Source organism: Mirounga angustirostris, unplaced genomic scaffold (genome assembly GCF_029215605.1).
Source record: "Mirounga angustirostris isolate CCGP_5_RB_7025 unplaced genomic scaffold, mMirAng1.0.hap1 SCAF_6, whole genome shotgun sequence".
Lineage (NCBI taxonomy): Eukaryota > Metazoa > Chordata > Mammalia > Carnivora > Phocidae > Mirounga > Mirounga angustirostris.
Window position 1 is genome coordinate 36,175,627 of NW_026991714.1, and position 21,719 is coordinate 36,197,345.

Consider the following 21,719-nt stretch of genomic DNA (forward strand, 5'->3'; position numbering starts at 1 on the left):
AGGCTCAGCTCTGTTGTATTGATCTACCTGATTCTTCCTATTTGAAATGCTAGAGTTCTATAGTATGTCTTGATTCCTGATATGGAAAGTCCCATGCCCCTTTTGGTTCTTTTTCCAAATTACATTAGCTATTTTTATACCGTGGCTCTTCCATATGAGTCTTAGAATTAGGGAAGTTCCTCAAAACTCCTTCTGGTATTTATATTGGAATTTGTTAGACTGGCACTAAAGTGTAGCTTAATTTGTGTAGAGTTAATATGTCTGTGATGCTGTTTTTCCAGTCATGAATTAGTTATGTATTCAAGTCTTCCCTTATGTTATTACACAATGATTATCATTTCTCCTTAGAAGTCTTGGACACTTCTTTGTGGATTATTGCTTTGGTATAGGAAAAATGCTGATTTTTGTTTTGAGTTGATCATTTTGCGTCTACCCAGTTGAAATCTTTTGTTAACTCTAGTAATTTGTCAATTGTTTCTTGTGAATTTTCTAGATTGATGGTCATATCATCCACAAATAATGACAGTTTTGTCCTTGCCAACAGATTTAACCCTCACTGCATTTAATTGTCTTGTTGTATTGACTTAGTCTTTCAGTATGATTTTGAGTGATAGAGGAGAAAATGTCTTTTCCTTGAAACTAGTGAGAATACTTGGGGTTTTGACACATTATCTTTATCAACCTAAAGAAGCTTACTCTTTTACTATTTTTTTAAAATCGTGAACGAGCATGCAGTTTTACCTAATATTTTATTGGCATCTGTTGAGTGATCATAAGATTATTCTCCTTTAATTATTTAATCTCGTGAATTACATGAATTTCTAATATTTTTAATATTGAATCCTCCTCCCATTCCTGGGATGAATTTTACTTGATTGAGAGAATTCTTTTAATCACTCCTATATTCAATTTACAGCTGTTTAATTTAGAATTTTTAAGGTAATGTGTAGAAGAAAGATTAACTTATGGTTTTCTTTCCCTATGTTGTCTCTTTATCACTTTAGTATCAGGGTTATACTAGCATCATGAAACCAGTGGAAGCTTCCCATGGTTTTTTATCCTCTGAAACAGTTTCCATGGAAATTGTCTGTTCCTTGATCATCTGGTAGAACTTGCTCATTAAGATCATCTGGGCAATTTTTCTTTGAACATAGAGCTTTGACCACTGTTTCTGTTCTTCTATGGTTTTTCAGGCCATCTACTTTTTCTATGAGAATTTTAGGTAATTTATATTTTCTAGATACTTTGTTTCTTAGCTACATTATCAAATATATCACTATATAATCTCCAAAGAGTTTTAAATTTCCTGTATATTATTACCTCTTGTTTATTTGGCTTTGTTTTCTTAATTGATCATACTTGCTAACATTTATTCATTTTATTGTTCCTTCAATAGAAGTTTTTGGTTTACATCAATAAAATTTTTAAAAATTTACTGGTGTGTTAAGTTTTACAAATTTTTGTCTTTGTTGTTGCTGATTTATTTTATTCCATTGTTGGTGAGCATGGCCTTCATGATAACTTTTTAGAATATATTTGTCTTCCTTTCCTGGCTTAGTTTGTATTCAGTTTGATTATGATCCACTTGTGTATGAAAATTACATATATTCATTATTCTGTATATCTGTCTGTGAGACAGGCCTAATAATTCTTCATTGGGATAAATTATACATGACATAAAATTTACTGTTTTAACTGTTTTTAAATCTACAATTCAAAGGCATTAAATTTATTCACAATGTTGTACAGCCATTACCACCATCAATCTCCAGAACATTTTAATCATCTCAAACAGAAACTCTAAACCTATTAAGCAATAACTTCATATTACCTCCTTCCCCCCGGCCCCCAGGAACACTATTTTACTTTCTTTCTTTATGAATTTGATGATTCTAGGTACCACCTATAAGTGGAATCATGTAATTTTTTTCCTTCTGACTTATTTCACTTAGCATAATGTCTTTATGATACATCCATGTTGTAGTGTACATCAGAATTTTTTGTCTTTTAAAGGCTGAATACTATTCCATCCTTGTATATCACATTTTGTTTATCCTTTCATCCATTGACAGACATTTGGGTTGTTTCCACCTTTTGCCTATTGTGAATAATATAGCAGTGAACACTGGTATACAAATATCTCTGTCTTTTGATTGGAGAATTTAGTCCATTTACTTTTTAAAAAAAGTTTTTATTTAAATTCCAGTTAACATCCAGTGTAATATTATTTTCAGGTGTACAATATAGTCATTCCACACTTCCATAAAACATTTAAAGTAATTATTGATAGATATGGACTGTTTCTATTTTGTTAATTATTTCTGACTGTTTTTTATTTCTTTGTTTCTCTCTTACTCTCTTTGTGATATAATAATTTTCTGTAGTGCTATGCTTTGATTCCTTTATCTTCTGTGTATCTGCTTTAGGTTTTTGCTTTGTGGTTACTATGATGCTTACATAAAACATCTTGTAACAGTCTGTTTTAAGCTAATAACTCCATTGAATGCAAAAGCTCAACATTTTTACACCCACCTGTTCTGTTTTTGCTGTTACAATTTACATCTTTTACACTGTGTATCCATTAACTCATTTTTGTAGTTATTGTTATTTTTAGTACTTTTTCTTTTAACCTTTATATTAGATTTATAAATTATTTACCACCACCATTACAACATTAGAGTGTTCTGAATTTATATACTTACCATTACCAGTGACTTTTATATGTTTTCCTATTACTAATTAGCATCCTTTTTTTTTTTTTTTAGCTTAAAAAATCCCTTTAACATTTATTATAAGGCTGGTTTAGTGGTGACGAACTCCTTCAGCTTTTGTTTGGAAAACTCATTATCTGTCTTTCATTCTGAAGGACAACTCTGCCAGGTAGAGTATTCTTGGTTGGCTATGTTTTTCTTTAAGCATTTTAAATACATTGTGCCACTCCCTTCTGGCCTGTAAAGTTTCTGCTAAAAAATTTGCTGATAGTCGTATGAGGGTTCCCTTGTATGTAACAAATTGTTTTTCTTGTGCTGCATTTAAGAGTCTCCCCTTGTCTTTATCTTTTGACAATTTAATTATAATCTGTCTCTGTGTGGGTCTCTTTAGATTTCTTATTTGGTACTTTTTAGGCTTTCTAGATCTAGATGTCTGTTTCTTTCTCCAGGTTAGGGAAGCTTTCAGCCATTATTTTTTTTGACTAAGCTTTCTTCCCCTTTCAGTCTCTCTCTTTTTCTTTCGAGACCCCTACAATATGTATATTGGTTGCTTGATGGTATCCATAAGTCCCTTAAACCATCTTTACTCTTTTCATTCTTTTTTCATTTTCTACTCTGATTGGATAAATTCCACTGACCTGTCTTTGAGTTTGCTGATTATTTATTCCACTTAACCTAGTCTGTTTTTGAATCCCTCTATTAAATTTTCAGTTCAGTTATTGTATTATTAAGCTCTGTGATTTCTGTCTGGTACTTTCTGTCTTTTTGTTGAAATTCTCACTTTGTTCATACATTACTCTCTTGGCTTTGGTGAGCATCTTAATGACTATTATTTTAAACTCTCAATCAGGTAAAAATCACTTATCCTGATTTTGTTAAGATCTGTTTCTGGAGATTTATCTTCTTTTTTGTTGTTTGGAACATATTCCTCTGTTTGTTCATATTTCTTGACTCTCTGTGATGGTTTCTTTACATTATATAAAAATGCCATCTCTCCCAGTCTTGACAGAGTGGTCTTGTGTAGAAGATGAACCACATCAGTCAGCCTGGCCTGAGCTTCTAATTTTTATCTCAGACCTTTGTGATTGTCCCAGTTCAAGTTACCTTCTTTGTTCTTAGTGGCCCCCTTAGTTGAAGATGTGCTAAGACCTATTAGTGTCCCATAGGGGAGGATCACAGTCAGCACCTTGATGCAATATGATTAGAATCCAGACCCTCAAACAGTAGCTGGGAGGGTATGTATTTAAACCCCTTTTCAGGGAAAAACTGGGAGGTGGGAATTTTTGCCTGCTTACCCTGTGTCAGGACTTGTAGTATGGTCTCAGGAGAGTGCTTAGGAACTGCTTGTTTGTTTACCACAGTCCTGTGGGACTTGTGAATGGAAGCCCCATTGGCTATCAGAGCCAGGCCATTGGGGGAACCTATTACTTGGGCAGCAGCTGCAAAAGCTGGCATGCAGGTATGATTACAAGCTCCTTCCAGGGAGATACTGACAACTTAGCGTGAGCTGGAGGGAAAAGGTGAGGGAGGTTCTATTAGCTTCCCAGTGTCCTGCGAGAGTCCCAGTCCTCCTTTAGATGTGTGCTAAATTAGAAGCCTGACTCTCAGGCAGCACTTTCTTTTAAAGATTTATTTATTTATTTTGGGTAGAGTGAGAGAGAGAATGCAAGAACAGGGGGAGGGAGAGAGAATCTCAAGCAGACTCCCTGCTGAGCACGAAGCCCGACATGGGGCTGATCTCACGACTCTGAGATCATGACCTAAGCCAAAATCAAAGAGTCCGATGCTCAACTGACAGAGCCACCCAGGCACCCCTCAGGAAGCGATTTTTAAAGTATGTAGATAGACCTCTTTCAGAGAAAGACTGCGAGCTTTGCTTGCTCCCTCAGTGGTGAGCTCTGGGGGGAGAGCTATATAACAAGTGCTCATGTGCCCCTTAAGAACTGCTTCTTTGTTTGCTAGTCTTGCAGGTCTTGCGAACACACGCACCTTTGGTATACTGCCTGTTCCTGTGATGGGAGTCTTAAAATTTGGGATGCTGGATGGGGGTTCAAAATTTATGTTCCTCAGGAAGAAGCCTTCAGTTGGGGGTTTTCTCCCAATTGTATGATGCTGTGCTGGGATGGGGTTTATGGCAAGAGTGTGTCTCAGCTTTGCCTACCTGTTAAGATGTGGGTAATTTTCTCATTTGCCTGATGTGTAGGAGTTGCTCAGCTAGTTTCTGGATTTCTTTCAGTGTAAATTTCTCCATGTATAACTGTACATTCAGTGCATCCATGGGAGGAAGAGGAGTGTAGGAGCCTCTTATGTTGCCATCTTGATAGCCTCACCTGTTCTAAGATTGTTTGCCCATTTAGGTTCCCTTGAGATTCCATATTAATTTTAAGATGAGTTTTTCTATTTTTGAAAAAAAAAATCATTGGGATTTTGATAGGGATTGCATTGAATCTATAGATAACTTTGGGTGGTATTGTCATCTTGGTAATATTAAGTATTCTAATGTATGAATATAGATGTCTTTCTCTTTCTTCTTTAAGCAGTGTTTTGTAGTTTTCAGTATGTCTTTTCCCTCCTTAGTTAAATTTATTCCTAAGTATTTTATTCTTTTTGAAGCTATTGTAAATGGAATTGTTTTCCTAATCTACTTTTCAGATTGTTCATTGTTAGTGTATAGAAATGCAACTAATTTTTGCATGTTGCTTTTTATCTTGAAAGTTTGCTGAACTTTTTCATTAGTTGTAGCAGTGTTGTGTTTTTGTTTTTGTTTTTTTGTAGAATCTTTAGTGCTTTCTATGTATAAGATCATTTCACTTGCAATCAGAGGTAAGTTTTGCTTCTTCCTTTCCGGTTTGGATGCTAGACCTATTTTTATTCAGCTATTTTATATTCTTACTTTTGATCTTTTAGGTGTCATTTTCTGGGGGGATATGTTAAATCTCCTACTCTAATGGTGAATTCTAATAATTTTTTTAAGTTCCAGTGTCATTTTAAGCCATATTGTTCTTGAAAATATTGAGCCCCTGAAATTAACACTTGGTCAATATCTATCAACCATTACTAAAGGAACACATGCACAAGGTACTAGTTTTTGAAGTATCTGAAGTATTTCAAGAAATAAAAACATTTCTTGAAGATCTACTTTGTATCTGGCACTGAAGAGAAGATTTCATTCTAGAGGAGAGGACACATACTGCTACACAGAATGTAGCAGGGAGCATGAAGACATTCAATTAGAGGAATGTGTGAATGACTGTACTATATTTACTACTCTACTTATCAGTGTCTGCCTAAGACCAGTTACTTAATGTCTCTGCTCTTTGGTTCCTCCTTTGTAAAATGGGAATAATTTTTTCTACTTAGGTAGCAATATAGGTTAGCAATATAGGTTAAGCTCCTCACATAGAGAATTTTATTTGTATCAAAAACTGTGTATCTAAAACATATAGATTGATACTGTCTATCCCATGGGTTACAGAAACACAGAAAATGGGTGACTGACTCTGTCAGAGTTAGAGTAACCTACATTGATCAAATGCCAATTGTGAACTAGGAGTCTGAGCTTGCTCTGGACAGCACATTTAAAAAGTGGGGCCAGAACCTGAGCATCATTTGGGCTGGTCCAAAGCTGTTGGTCTTCTGAGCTGACATTGAGCTGGGGCGTGAAGAAAGAATTAGGAGGACACATTCTCGGTAGAGAAAACAGCTTCTGCAAGAGAAGTAATGTGTAAAGTCATTTTACAGAGATGTAAAAGTGTGTGCCATGTTGGAAGAACAGTGAATAGAGCTGTGTCATTAGTAGAGTAGTAGGAGTTAAGGTTGGAAAGTAAAATGAGGTCTGATTGTAAAGCGCCTTCTTTGGATTTTAGTCTGCAAGCAATGAAGAACCACCAAAATATTTTGTGCAGTGGAGGGACATACTCAGTGTGCTTGATGAACCAGAGGGGGAAAGACCAGAGCTTAACGTGCCAGTTAAGAAAGAGGCTTCTGCAAAATCCAGAGCAGAGACATGAGGACTAGAAGCGAGGGCATATCGTTAGAAGAGCAAGAACACAGAGTAAGACAGTACTGTTGGCCATTCCAGAACTTTTAGCAGGACCTGGCTCCTCAAATATGGCTTAAGTTCTCTGATTATACCAAGAGCCAGTTGTTTGCTTAGTTATTTGAAAGTCCTCTGAAATTCCTTCATATGCTGTGTGGATTTCGCTGCTAAATTATAGCCTCTGCTGTTTTTAACCAAGCAGGATATCTAAACTCTGGAGCAGGTGACTCATCCATTTAAGTCAAACTGGCTTTATCTTTATCACTGCGATATTTGATTCTATCTCAGGAGCATGCATTGCTTAGATCTCAGGACCATGCATTGCTTAGATCTCAGGAGTAGAGATTGGAAAATTTAACTTCATTGGCCAGATATATTTTGAAGCTCTGGACACTTACAAGAAAGAAGGAGGTGTTGCTTTTGGGTGCCTTCCTGTATTCATTTGGCTTGGATATAGGATGCAGTGGAACATTAAGAAAGTCAGGAGATTCTGTAACTTATTTAGGGTAAAGAGAGAGATAGGTGTTAAGTGATGGCTGAGCACACAGAGAGTATGCATGGGTCTTAGGTGATACAGATTGAAGGACAGAGCTCACCATGCTGGGAGCAGCATGAGAGAGAGGGGTTATTCATGAAACACAGACTTCTAAATGGAAATGACCAGAGTGCCTTGGCAAAGGAAGCAAGGGGAGCAATGTCCTGGTGGGTTGGTACGGATGGGACAGGAGTTCAAGTCCTCCTCCTGAGTGTTTTACTCTGGCCACCTTTCTCTTTCACAAGAGCTATAATTGTTTCTTTGGTTGTCTTTGGTCTCATCTTTATAGCCTGTGGGGTATCTACCCTCGTTTGCTCCTCCTGGTCTCCACCCGTATCCCCCTTGCCATTTCCTTGTTCATCCTCTCTTACCCTCTGGTTACCATTTTTATTAGAAAATGAAAGACTTCAGTGATTATATGGAAGAACTGTGTCCAGCTGCTCAAACCCACCCAATTTTTTTTTTTAGCTTCTCCCCATTTAAAAATAAACAGTATCAGGTCCCACTTGCCAAGCCTTTGTCAGTCTCCAGCAGCCATTCCTCCGGCCCATCTGCTCCCCCAGATGCTCAGCCTGTCCCCTCTTCCCAGCTCGGCCCCACATGCAGTCCCTGTGTGGACGAGTGTGGGCCCCACCTCACACAGCCGCTGCAGCCCCACCACGCCATCTGCTTCCCACCCTCGCAGACGTTCTGAGAGTAACTTCTGACCCAGATTCCATGGACCACACCACCCCAGCACCCAGCTTGCTTGCCCCAGCCCAAGTCCTGTGATTTCCAGGGACAGGATGCTGACTGGAAAAGAGAGAGGGGTTTCCAGAGAGATAAGAATAAACACAGGAGCTGACTTCTCACAGCAGGAAATGCAAACTAGTTTGACAATTTAGTTCTGCCCTGAGGTTTACTTTGTTTGGGTTAGTTCCTCGCCTTTGGAAGCCAGTGTCTCAGAGAGAAGTTTAAAGCACTGCTAGCCTGTCCTTCTACAGTATTTCCACACCCCACCTCTTCTTTTTTCCATCAGAGACCCCGAACTCAAACAGGAATTAGAGGTCTACCCTGGTCCTGACCTTCCAGGTGTTCTAAGGGGCTTGCTGTATCGAGGCCCAAAATCAAGTACCTTCTCTTGGGCCTGAAGAGTGGGTTATAGCAACATTAACATGGAGAGAACCACCCCCCCTCAACCTTTCATTGAAGTCAGAATCCCTGAGGGAGAACTGGTCACCCAGCGTAGGAAGCGATACTTTCTGACCTGCTCCGCATCCCATTCTTCCTCCTTCCTCTGGGTCTGTCTGAAGGGTGTGAGGGAGAGGAGCCTTGGAACTGATGCTACACCATGCTCATCTGTGGTTGGAAGCACAGGAGGCTCCTCTCTCAAGCTTGATGCCCTGGGGGTAGTGGGTGGGCTGGGGGGCCACAGTGGGGCACTGTAAAGAGCACTTTCCCTGCCCTAGGATGCCTTTCTCTGGGCCCCGGGGAAAAGGGGGCACATTTTTGGCATTGCTCCTAATGAGGGAGGAAGGGAGGTGCTGTGCACCCATAGGCCAGGAGGGAAGTTGGCTTTATAATGAATATAGAAGAAAACATTTCACCCACGCTCAAGAGACACTATTGACATTCTGGACAGGACGGTTCCATCTCATACATTGCAGTATGTTTGCTATCCCTGGACCCTGCCTATCAAATGCCATAATTTTGATGTCCTTGAGACAACTGAAGTGCTCAGCAAGTTCTAAACATCCCCTGGGGCCCATGCCCTTCCCAGGTTCTTGCTGCCAGGATATTGGATTGCCATCCCTTCATCTATCTTCTGGGAAGGGACCATGACCAGACCAGAGTTCGTTTTTATTCTGTTATATTTGTGTTAAAATCAAATTCTGTTTACCGATCACTACCTTATCTGATCAATTGGCAATTCTTATTTTCATACCTGATGACTCTTCATTGTACGCTGACTTATTTCCCCATTTGGTTCATAGTCCCTCACATAAGTTTTTCTACCAAGGGGGGTCTTAAGCACCTCAGCCATGACTAACATATGAGGCATGGTCCCTGCACATGGACAGACAGCCTGTATCCTAGATGTGAAGGACCACAAGAGTGATGACAACAATTGCTATAGGATATCAGAGGAGAGTGTATAAAAGAAATCAAGAGTTTAAAGTGGGAACCTTGGCCCTATGTCCCTAGACATTCAGAAAGTTGTATTTATTGATGGATCTCCCCTTGCCCATGTGACTTTTTCCTTCCTAGGACCCCTAAGTATGGAACCTACATTTAGAGTATAAACCAGTGGCTGAGGCCAGATGGTTCCCAAGGTAGAGAGAGAACCTCAGTGTCAAAACTGTCACCATCTAGGGCGCCTGAGTGGCTCAGTTGGTTAAGCAACTGCCTTCAGCTCAGGTCATGATCCCGGGGTCCTGGGATCGAGTCCCACATTGGGCTCCCCGCTCAGCAGGGAGCCCACTTCTCCCTCTGACCCTCTCCCCTCTCATGCTGTTTCTCTGTCTCTCTCTCTTTCTCTCAAATAAATAAATAAAATCTTAAAAAAAAAAAAAAAACTGTCACCATCTATAGTGCATCCAGGGAATCTGAAGAGGAGAGATGAATTACAGCTGAGATTTGTATCTCCTTTGCTATTAATATTAATCATGGATTATCCACACAGGCCCCCTTTTTGCTCCTGGTCGCCTATCATTCTGCTCTCCCACTGATACACAATGAAGAGAAGTAATGCTCAGTCAAATTTGCTGCTTGTTGGCAAGGCTAATTTTGTCAGTTCAGAGAATGGGGCTATTAGTTAAATCAGGTTTTTGGATTTTCTTTATCATCACCTACTTTGTCCCCCACCTGCTCACCCTGGGGGGTAATCAAGAACTGCCTGTGAGCATCTTGATTTCTCCTTTATATCTTTCTAGTTCATTGATTCCAACAGCCCACACCTTTAATGTTCTTGCTTAGTTTTTACAAAATTAACTCTTTATAAAAATTGAATTGTAGCCCTTCATTTCTGATTTTAGATGTCCTCCCTTGTCTCTGAGAGCAGAGGCTCCTTCATATTTGCTATTATTTTGACTTTTCTTTTCCTAAGCAGAAATAGGAATTTATTGAATCATGTAGCCAAGTAATCACAGAAGCAAAGGAAGACCCGTTGGAACTAGGGCCTCAGGTGCTGGAAAGAGAAGCCCTGTGTCTCAAGCACTCTCTCCCCTTCGTCTCCTCCCTTATTCTGCCCCTTGCCCCTCAGCTCTGCCTCCAACTAGCCTGGCCCTTGCCCCAAACCAGGTCACCTGGCGCCACAGCCCTGCTTAGAAGTCCAATGCAAAGAGTGTTTTCCTCTCTCGATATCTCTCAGTCGATTATTTAGTAATTGTAATCATTTCCTGTAGAAAGAAAACCGCTCTGAGCTTAACCAAGCTATGTGTATTCTCTATCACTGACATTAATATGGAAAAGATTGCATGGGGCCTTTGAATTCCCCTAACAGGATGTAAGGTTGGAGGACATGGATGAGGTTAGAACAGAAGTGGTAGAACATCTGATTCACCGGGTCCCTTAGAAATCAAACATGTTATCAATGGTCCTATACCTAGAGAGAATTATTTGGACATATTTATGCCAATTACAGCAATTTATATTTTATGATTTATTATTCTGGATTTTTCCCCTGTCTCCCTGCTTCCTCTCACCTTGTCTCCCCAGTTACTGCTGAGTCAGTAATACCCAGAAAATATCTTCTCCTGCTCTAAAATGCGGAAACCAGTAGATTAATGTCTCCTTATTCTCAGAGGTGAAGAGTACTGAGTTACAAGCCTGCTTCGTCCCCATTTCTCTTTCATTACCAGTTTTTATACTGCGTGTTATCTCTTATCTGGTCTTGCTTGATAGTATCCCCTGTACGTGCTTGTGGCCTCTTTTAGAACAAGGGTGAGACTAGAGGTCATCTTGTCTGGGCAGCCTCTAACCAGGGACATGTCAGCATCATCTGAGAGCTTTCTAGAACAATCATGTCCAAGCAGATGACTCAGGCAGTGCCTACCACACAGCTTATCCATGAGAAGGCCACACTTTCATATATGGTGGCAGTAAAACCATGCTCCAAGGTGATGCTGGAGGAGAATGCCATGGATGGGGAGGTATATGGTAGCAGTGGTATCTGAGCATATAGAATAGAAGCTGGGACTGGCAGGAGAGAAAAAGGAGAGGGGGTCAGAAATTCATTTCTCTAGGTTTCCAGAGGACACTGACCAAGGCTTATACAGTAGCCCCAGATGATCCATAGCAGGGTACTCAGAACTAAGTAAACCCCCTGCTGGAGACACTCTCTAGCTTAATCCTTTTTGCCCATTAGGAATTTGGGTAATTCACATTTCTATTTTTTTTTTTTTTTAAGATTTATTTATTTATTTGAGAGAGAGAGAGCTGGGAGGGGAAGGGCAGAGAGAGACAGAAAATCCAAGCAGACTCCCCACTGAGTGTGGAGCCTAATGCAGGGCTGGATCTCACAACCCTGAGATCATGACCTGAGCCAAAATCAAGAGTTGGGTGCTTAACCGACTGAGCCACCCAGGCGTTCCCAGATTCCTACTTATAATTGGAGCACAGCTGAAATCAGGATGCACGTGACCCCAGAGATGTGTAGGTTTCAGAAGGATATTCAGAAACGATCTCTAGACCCTTTGCTCTGTCTTTCTTCCCTGTCTTTGCACTGCACCTGGTTCTCATGCTGCATGCGCAGGCCCGAAGGACAGCGCCCGCAGGCGTGCTGACGGCCCTCACACACTCCGGGCGCAGCGCTGTGATCTCACTCGGTGAGGCCAGCAGAATGGTCAGTGCCGAGAAAGAAAGGCTTTGCTTGCTTTATGCAATCCCCAAGAAGACATTAAAAGGGGAGGAAAAAGTGCAGTGAAGACCTCAGATGGATGGGCAGAATTCTTCATCATCAGTGCTGGAAACCACTTCTCCATTTCCTGCGTATTCAGGCGCTGTGGCAGGCGACCATCGTGTGACCCTGCTACAGGCTCACTCCCAGTGGGGTCTGTCCCCTGAGCTCTGATTCCAGGAAGGAGGGCGGCTTGTGCTGATTCTCCTGCACCCTCTTAATGGGACTCCTAAGAGTGGGTCAGACTGACAGGGTGGCTTCCCAGAGTCACGTTAACTGGCCCAGAAGATCACCCTGAGCTTGACCTCATGACGTGGAGCTGTGCTGGTCATCAGGGAGAGTTCTCGTACCTGTAGGTTTGCAGAGAACATGTGGGGGCATTCCAGCCAAATCTGAACTAGCATCCATGCTCGTGTCACACGTCAGGGGGAGCCTGTTCCCGTTTGGAGGAGGAAGCAACAAGTTGGGGGCGAGTCGCTTCTTTCCTTAGACCAGAGTGCACGTGCAGTGGGAATAGAGGTTTTGGGAGCAGTCCCAGTCCTGCCCCGCTCAGGCTCAAGGGTGGGTGTCCCGGGCAGGTGCTTGACAGGGGCCAGCGGCACCTCAACGCTGTTTCTCCGCCACCAGGATGACACATCGCCTGTGTTCCCCGCAGGTCCAGTTCCTCTCCCCGCAAGCCCGCCGCCGATTCCACGCCGCTCTGGCGTCCTGTTCCACCTCCATGCTGATCCTGTCCAACCTAGTGTTTCTCGGGGGCAGTCAAGTGGGGAAGATCTACTGGAACAGGATCTTCATACAAGGTAAGTTGCCCAGCAGTGCCATTTTCAGTCAACTTCTTCTTTTCCACGTATGCTCTTGGTACCTTGAATGGATTTAGGGGGAGGCGTTCATTGTTCATGGTATATGACCCTTGAAATACTGCCCAGGAACAATTCCCTGCACTGAGCTGTGACTTTCAGGGTCCCCTCCTTTGCTGTACCTCTGATCTATCACATGCAGCACGGAACATTACAACGTACTATCCCACCTCTCCCAAACTCTACCTTTGCCTTCTGCTAAGTTAGTGCTCCGGTTTTTAAAATGTTTCCTAATCTTCCTTCCTCATAATCCCAGCCTTCAGTATACTCCAGAGTCTGTTTCATTTCCACTCTGAACGTCCCACCAGGGAAGGTCCTAGAAGCCCCGCTGTGCTCCCTTGCAGCTGTGGGTGTGGCACCTGGGTTTGCCAGGCTCTTTGTTGTGGGTGTTTTGTCTGAGCGCTGGGATGCCAGAAGTACTACTGGTCGACCTCATGTTTACTGTGCAGTAAATGGCGTGTCCCCATGTCCACCGCAAAGCCACACCCGCAGCAGGTAAAATGCTGGTCTGTGGGAACTACTGTGAAAACGTTGCATTAACAATCAAGCGTCATTTATTTATGGGCGCAGTTCCTCAGGCTGGAACTGAGAGTTCTATCACAGCCTTAAAGGAATCGGGAGAGTGGGAGCTGCTAACAGTGCCCGTTGCCAGTTTCCTGGATGTGAAGAGCAAAGGTCCCCTGCTCTGTTTCCCTGACCAGCGGCGTGGTTTTGTGCCTTTGGTTTGGGAAGTTTGGCCAAGCGGCAATGACGTGACTGCACGGCCAGGCTATCATCTCTACGTCTGGGTCCCTGAGGGGCCGGCGATGCTTTCACTGAAGATTTTTTCGTACCAGAAATAACCCTAGTACAGCTGTGCAATCCCAGAATGCCAGGTCACAAGTCTAAAGCGTGGCAGCTCAGGGGGAGCCAGACTCACAGGGGTCACGAGAGAGCCCTGCTCCGCTTTCCTCTCGTCATTACAAAGCCCTCTTTGATCTTGCTTTCTGAGAAATGTCTTAGCTGATCGTTCCTGAAAAGACAATGTGCTTTTTAAGTGGAAGCTGTCCTTTAATAAAGATGGAAGCTAATGGGGTGCAGAGGATCTAAAGATAAAAAGCACCCCTCGTCGTGGGTGATAGTGTCCTACTTTTCTTGCCTCCAACCACGGTACGTAGCATGATGCCAAGAACACTGGGACTCGGGGAGAAAATGCTGACTTGGGGTTTGCTGGTCACATGAGCACAAAGGCTCTGAGCTTTGCTTCAGGAAGTCAAACATCAGGTGTTTGCTTCTTCCAAGGCCCTGAGAATAGAGGATTAAAAAGAGAAGCACCCACACATGTAGGAGCCAAACGTGCAAACAGAAATGTGCCGCAGACTGAGGTAATGTTATGCTGGATGCGTGAGTGAATTGCTAGAGGTCACAGGACAGAGTGGCTTATCTTCCCATGAAAGTTGGATCTCACAGAAGAGGTGGCATTGGAATTGGAGTTTTGGGCATTCAGTAGGAACTTGACAGGTGGAGAAGGAGCTATATGGGGGTAATGAGCACTAGCTTCTGTGTCAGATCATTCTAAGCTCTCAGTGATCTTTCCCCATAGACGTTTGTTTTTATCACAGTTCAGTGCAGGACCAGTGGTTTTTTCTAGGCAGTGACTCTAGGACCTAGAATGTTTCTATTTTGATTCTCTGCTGTCTTGTGCTGGCCTCATGGAGGGAATGAGAACACAGGGATGGTGCCCAAGTGCTAAATAGCCCTGCCAGCGGTACCACATGGCATTTCTGCTCATGTTCCACTGGCCAGAGTGAGTCATGTGACTGACCCAAGTGCAAGGGAGGGAGATGTGGGGAAGTACACAGACATTGGTAGGTTATGGCTCAGGAGGAGAGGACATGAGGCAGCCTGGAGATGCCCAAGAGGCAGTTAAAAATGTGTTAGACCATGAGAAACAGTACGGAATTTTGTCAAAAAATTAAAATAGACATACCATATGATCCAGAAATTCCACTACTGGAAAGTTACCCAAAGAAAATGAAAACACTAATTGGAAAAGATAGTGCACCCTTATGTTCATTGCAGCATTATTTATAATTGCCAAGATATGGAAGCAACCTAAGTGTCCATCAGTAGATGAGTGGATAAAAAGATGTACATATACATAATGGAATATTACTCGGCCATAAAAAAGTCATCTTGCTATTTGCGACATGGCTGGACCTAGAGGGTATCATGTGAAGTGAAATAAGTCAGACGAAGAAGGGCAATATGATTTCACTTATATGTAGAATCTGAAAAAACAAAATAAACAAAACCAGAAACAGACTTGTAAATGCAGAGAACAAACTGGTGGTTGCCACAGGGTGTGGGGGGATGGGCAAAATAGGTGATGGGGATGAAGAGGTACAAACTTTCAGTTATGAAATAAGTAAGTCACAGAGATGAAAGAAAAGTACAGCATAGGGAATATAGTTAATATCGATTATAATAATGTCATATGGTGACAGATGGTAACTATACTTACTGTGGTGAGCATAGCATAATGTACAGAATTGTTGAATGACTATTCAGTGCATTTGAAACTAATATAACATTGTATGTCAACTGTACTTCAATAATAAAATCTTTTTTTAAATGTAAGTTGCAGTTGGGGAGGGTGAAACTAGGAGCTGTGGGAGTCAAGGGCATAAAGGCAGGTGAGGTGATGGGAGTGGATACAGTTAGCCAGGGAATAGGCACAGAGTGAGAAGAGAACAGGGTGGGAGGTGGCTCCTGGGCATGTGGGCATTTAAAGGGGCAGAGGAAAGATAGTGGTTAAAAGATGTTCTTTCTGTTTCTCAAAGGCATCAAGATCAAAGCATGATTTGCCCTGCACCCTGTGGAGCTAACATCTGGCACACAGGGGTCAGGGCTCTGAGAAAACCAGTCTGCTTCTGCCGAGGTGGGTCCTGCTATGGCCATGACTGGATCTATGTTGTATCCTTGGAGCCAGGTGCCTGAGTCCTGGAGACCAAATTTCTAAATATGGAGGGCTCTATGCAAGCATTTGTCTCTGGGTTCTCAGGACAGGGAAGCTCAGCTGAGAAGGCATTTACTGTGTCAGAGATTCTTTCAATCAGCCTGATCCCATCTTTGCCGATCTGTCCCCTGGGCCTCCTGAGTCAGGGGATGTCTACTGGGAATTTGACAGTTGTCTCACTTGTCTGTTCCCCACTGTGGGTCTTTGTCTCTGAGTGAATTTCAGTATCTCCTGGAGGAAAGTAAACCAGATGGTGCCAAATCCTCCATCCTTAAGGACTCTGGATTTCTCTTCATAACTAATTTGATTGACCTGATAGAAGATCAGTATGAATATTCATGTTTGGGCACCAAAAATACTAATGAGTTTATAGGATGCTTCCCCATACTCTGCTGCGACGTTATATTAGCTTTCTAAAATGAAAAAAAAAAATCTGAATTCTGAAACTCCTCTGGCCCCAACGGTTTCAGATACGGGATTGCTGTCCTATACATGCAGCTGCTGCTGAATGAGCCGGGCCTCTAACACCGTGGTTGTCTCTGGCCACTTCCTTCAGCCACATGGAACCTGCTGTTCCAAGACCCACCTCTGCTCACTGAGGAACATGCAGTGGAGTGAGTGAGAGGATGGGGAGTTCAAGCTCATATTAGATTCCCAGGTTTAATGGGAAGGTGGCCCTTCCCTGGGGGTAACCAGCCTGGTCCCTGTGCACCTTGATCCTTGAGGGGCTGGGACCTGCTGTGATGACAGGTGGTAGCAGGTGTCCCTCTAACAGATCTTGCCTTGGTGAGTCCTGGAAGAGCAGGGAGGGGATAGCCAGGTGTCTGAGGATAGGGATTATAGAAGACGTTGCAGATTCCAGCCCTCCCTCCCATACAGTGCAGGGGCTGAGAGGATACAGCCTCGCTAGTTCTCAGGGAGCCTCTTTACTGCATCACTGATGTCCCTGGAAGCATCTCATGATAGCCTGGAGGAGTTAAGGCCACTGTCTCCCTATCTCGTTCGGCACAGATCTGTTTGCTTTAAGCTACAAAGCTTGTGTTAGTAACGGATGTAAAAACCTCTAGCCTGGTCTCTGTGGGGTTGGGGATACCAGACTGTGAAACCAGACCCTTCCCTTTCTGCTCTGCACACTGCCCTGCTGCCCAGGACAGTGGACCATGCCAGCCAAGGGATGGGAGTGCTAAGCGGCCTTCTGAGGGCTCTGGGATGCATCACACACAAATCATTTTGATCAAGTGTTTTCTCTGCCGCAGAGGTTGGAGAAGTAATGTTCAATTAATTGTGGAAAATAAGAATCTATATCTTTGCCTTTAAAAAAAAGTCCCCAAATTTGTACTATTGAAATTTACTTCCAGCAGCTTGAGGAATTTGAACGTTTGGGCCTCAGACATTTAAGGAGCTTAGCAAGATCCAGGGATCTGAGAAGGATGTGGTCTGGGGATTTGGTCCCTGGGCCTGCTCTCAGAGGGACCCCGCTGTGTGATGCTTTGTGGAGGCAAACTCAGGTTGCTTCTCACATAACTCTTTGGCTTTCAAAAGCATTTTGTTGTTGTTGTTGTTGTTGTTTTAAAGATTTTATTTAGTCATTTGACAGAGAGAGACACAGCGAGAGAGGGAACACAAGCGGGGCGGGGTGGGCGGTTGGGAGAGAGGGAGAAGTAGGCTTCCCACTGAGCAGGGAGCCCGATGTGGGGGCTCCATCCCAGGACCCTAGGATCATGACCTGAGCCGAAGGCAGACGCTTAACGACTGAGCCACCCAGGCGCCACTCAAAAGCATTTGTTGATGGCAAGAGCTCTCTCATGTCTGCCTTATCCTTGATGTTGAAGTGTAAGTTCATTTCCTGAACAAGCAGATGATGACTGCTCTGTAACTCAGAATATGAGTGAGTTATAACTCTCAAGTCTGCAAGACCAAGCTCCATAAACCAGTTGTGTCTCAAGCATCCTCGCAGTGCCCTGTAGTCCTGTGACAGTAGGGGAGAAAAGGTATTCAGCAGGGCTCAATAGACTTTGGGAATATATCTGGCCTTGAGGAGGCCAAGGGCTTTATTAGTATTGTTTGGGTGCAGGGTGGCATTCCTTCTGGAGAGACCATCCACTTTTGTTAGCAGTAGGCAGGGGCTCTGTAAAAAAGGGACTTAATCATTTCCCAAGAAGTGGGTTTTGCAGTGCCAGGAGTTTGGTAGGAACATGGCATCTAACCAAAATTTTCCTGCCTAACTTCTCATTACACACACACACACACACACACTCTCTCTCTCTCTCTCCTGTTCTTGCCTGATCTAGTTTGGCAAACCCCATCTCAGCACTTAGCTCCTGAAGTGGCCCTGTGCCAAGGCAAGGAGAATTTGCTTCTTTTCCCTCCAGATTGCAATGAGGGAGGAACTAGTAATTTTATAATGCAGGTCAGAACCTTTACACTCCCCATATTCACTTACTCTTTCTAGCTGAGAGAGAAGAAAGTATATTTTCTTCCTGATTACTAGCTTGTCCAGACAGTTTATTTGTCTCCTGACTCAAATGGCTCCCGACAGGCATTTTATTTAAAGCTGAACTGGGGTATCTGATACACTGGGAATTCAGGAAGGCTGTGGTTAAATAGAAGCTCATTCCCCTCACATCTTGTTAAGTTCTTGGGACTAAGATTTCATTTTTGTTGAGAGAAGAGAGGGGGCAGTCGTCAGTGTCTCGGGGGCCTTCCCTGTGATCACGTTGTCTCGCTGTCTTCAGTAGCCTTTACCTTCAAAGGAAGTTTCTTTTGCTCTGATTGATTCTGCTTCTGCCTCACTGGATCCCCTGCAAGTTCTAGAAGAGTTAGAGGAGCAGGAGATTCCCACCCATTGTACTAGTGGTAAAGTTGATATGTAGAGATAGGTTATACGGTTTATCCATGGTTACACATTGGTCCATTTATGGCCATTCTTGGAATCTGAATTTCAAGACTTTCAGAGGTCTTGGTTTCTTTCTTTCTTTCTTTCTTTTTTAAGACTATTTATTTATTTATATACTACTATAGTATATTATATACTAAGTAGTATTATTTATATACTACTTTCTGTGAGGTTGTGGGAAACTTTTTCCTGTTAACTAGGAGTGTCTGTGAATTCATTTGGAAAGAGTTTTATGGAATATGGGAGCATTTTAAACTGGTCTTTAAATAGATATCACGTAAAGACTAGTAGAACTTAGACACCATTAATCAAATAAAAACCATTTTGATTTTTTACTATTTTATTAACATGTAATATTTGAAGTCTCTACCTCACACTGGCTCCAATCTCCCTGCCCTCTATCATATATGTGCAGGGTGATATTCAAAGTATATTACAATCAAATCATTCTGTTATACACCTTAAAGTAATACAATGTTATATGCCAATCATATCTCAATAAAACTGGGGGGAAAAGGGAAAAAAGTATATTACAAATATGTTAATAGAAATTAAAATCAGGGCGCCTGGGTGGCTCAGATGGTTAAGCGACTGCCTTCGGCTCCGGTCATGATCCCAGAGTCCCGGGATCGAGTCCCGCATCGGGCTCCCGCTCTGCGGGGAGTCTGCTTCTCCCTCTGCCTCTCTCTCTCTCTCTCTCATGAATAAATAAATAAAATCTTTAAAAAAAAAAGAAATTAAAATCAAACCAAAATAATTTTAAATAAGTAAGTCCCCTTTGTCCTCTGTGTATCTAGCTGCTCGCCACATGGTATATATTCACTACATACAAGGATATCTGCAGCAGGATTCCCAGACCTGTACTCTAAGGACCACACCAGGAGATCACTTGGGATTTCAGTGCATGTGTGGTTTCTGAAATGAACCACACATCCCAGAATTTATGTTGTTAATTTATTTGACTGCTTATCACAGTTACTGTAATACCCCCTGCTATGGGTGCAGGAAGAGTTCAGCACCAGCTGGGCCAGCACATGCCAGATGAGGATAAAAGGGGAGTGCCCTGCTGTCTGCCCACTGCTTCTGGAACTAGTGCAAGGATAAAGTCTGAAATGGTAACTCTTCTAGTCTTTATCACGTACCAGTAGCCAAGAGACCCTTTTTCCCATACTGCCTCCACCAGTCACTATTGAGCATTTGTTAAAAGTATTAAAAATTAAGTATATGTAATGCGGGATTCAGTAACATTTTGTAACAGAAGGAAATTCAGCGAGTGCTATCATCACCAGGTGTCTCAGCTTTGGGACAAATTCTTTTGTGCAGCAGGACCCATTGTTGGGTTTGTTTCCATTTACCACTGCACTGGGCACTGACCACCTGCTTTATGCCACAGCCTGCATTTATTTCCTGTGGTTCCTGTAACCAGTCATGACAAACTTGATGGCTTAAAGCAATGTAAGTTTATCTCTCGCTGTTCTGGAGGCCAGAAATCTGAATTCAGTTTGCTAGACCAAAGTCAAAGTGTTGGCAAGACTGGTTTCTTCTGGAGGCTCTAGAGTAGAATCTGTTTCCAGCTTCCAGAGGTCACCTACATCCCTTGGCTCATGGTTGACCTTTCTCCTCTTCTAATTATGCTCTCTGTCCCTCTATTTCCGTCCTCACTGTGCCTTCTGTCTTATTCCTCGTGTCTTTTTTATAAGGAACCCATGGTTACATCAGGCCCACCTGGATAATCCAGGATAATCTTCTCATATCAAGATCCTTAACTTGATCACATCTGCAAAGTCCCTTTTGCCAAGTAAGGTGGCCTTCATGGGTTTCAGAGATGAGGGCATGGTCATCTTTGGAGGAGCCGTTATTTATTCTGGAACAGCACAATAAGGTAATGACTGTGATCAAACAGGACATCGTTCTGTGGCACCACTGTGATAGATTCTTCCTAAAGAGCTTTGATTATAAAACAGCAAATTGGATATGCCACTAGCTTCATTAAAATGAGAATCAGCCTGTAAAAAGAAATGGTACTTGAATTTCACAGAAGTATGCATGTGAGGTTTGTTATCTGGAGGGTATTTAGAAAGTCATGTTTAGGGGAAAGCTACAGCTTCGCCTGCTCAGCTCAGTTCCCCATTCGTTGGGAACAAAGTTCTCCCATCCCACTCTCAATCTGTGCCATTCTGCTGGGGCACACCCTACACCTGAGATCTTGGGTTCAGCATGTGACCGAAACTGGCCAGTCAGTGTGGCCCATCTCCCCATGCAGAGAAATTCCAGAGTTTCTGTTGGAACTGTCAGGAAGGAAAAAACGTTCTTTCCTTTGCTGCTGTGGAGGAGTCAGAACATTGGGCAGGAGCTGGGGCAGCCCTCTTGGCACCACCAGGGGGAGCCAAGTAGCAAGAAAAGCCAACTCCAAGGAAAGGAGAGCTGCATGTTGGATGCTATAGTTTTGAGATGACCCACCGCCACGTATTTTTAAGCCCCTAGATCCAGGAGTTCTTGAAGCTAACATATCTGTGTACTTTCCAGTTATAGGAATTTATTTTTGTTTATTTTTTTTTTACTCAACTCATGTTGGCAGACAGTTCTCCAGGGTTCTCTTGTGTTTGTGCATATCTTTTGACTCTCTTTCAGACCATATTTCCAAGAATATTTGTATAACAAATATCTTTAGAAGATGGAAATTGTATCTTTCTCCAAAGTAAAGGGTATTTGTTTACCATTCAGTATAATAAATATAACAATTCAGTATAATAAAGATAATATCCTTCTCTGGGACAAGGTCAGGCAGGCTTACTGCTCGTTATAAA

At 42.6% G+C, this 21,719-nt stretch overlaps 1 protein-coding gene across 8 annotated transcripts in view; it reads left to right on the top strand.

Annotated features, from left to right (window-relative positions):
* HHAT (hedgehog acyltransferase) overlaps positions 1 to 21,719 on the top strand; it is a 348,803-nt gene that overhangs the window by 283,293 nt on the left and 43,791 nt on the right. For all 8 annotated transcript variants that reach the window (XM_064594128.1, XM_064594132.1, XM_064594129.1 and 5 more), the window contains one exon: positions 12,817 to 12,961. In XM_064594128.1, the coding sequence (XP_064450198.1) occupies positions 12,817 to 12,961 (145 nt within the window). The remainder of the gene's footprint in view (positions 1 to 12,816; positions 12,962 to 21,719) is intronic.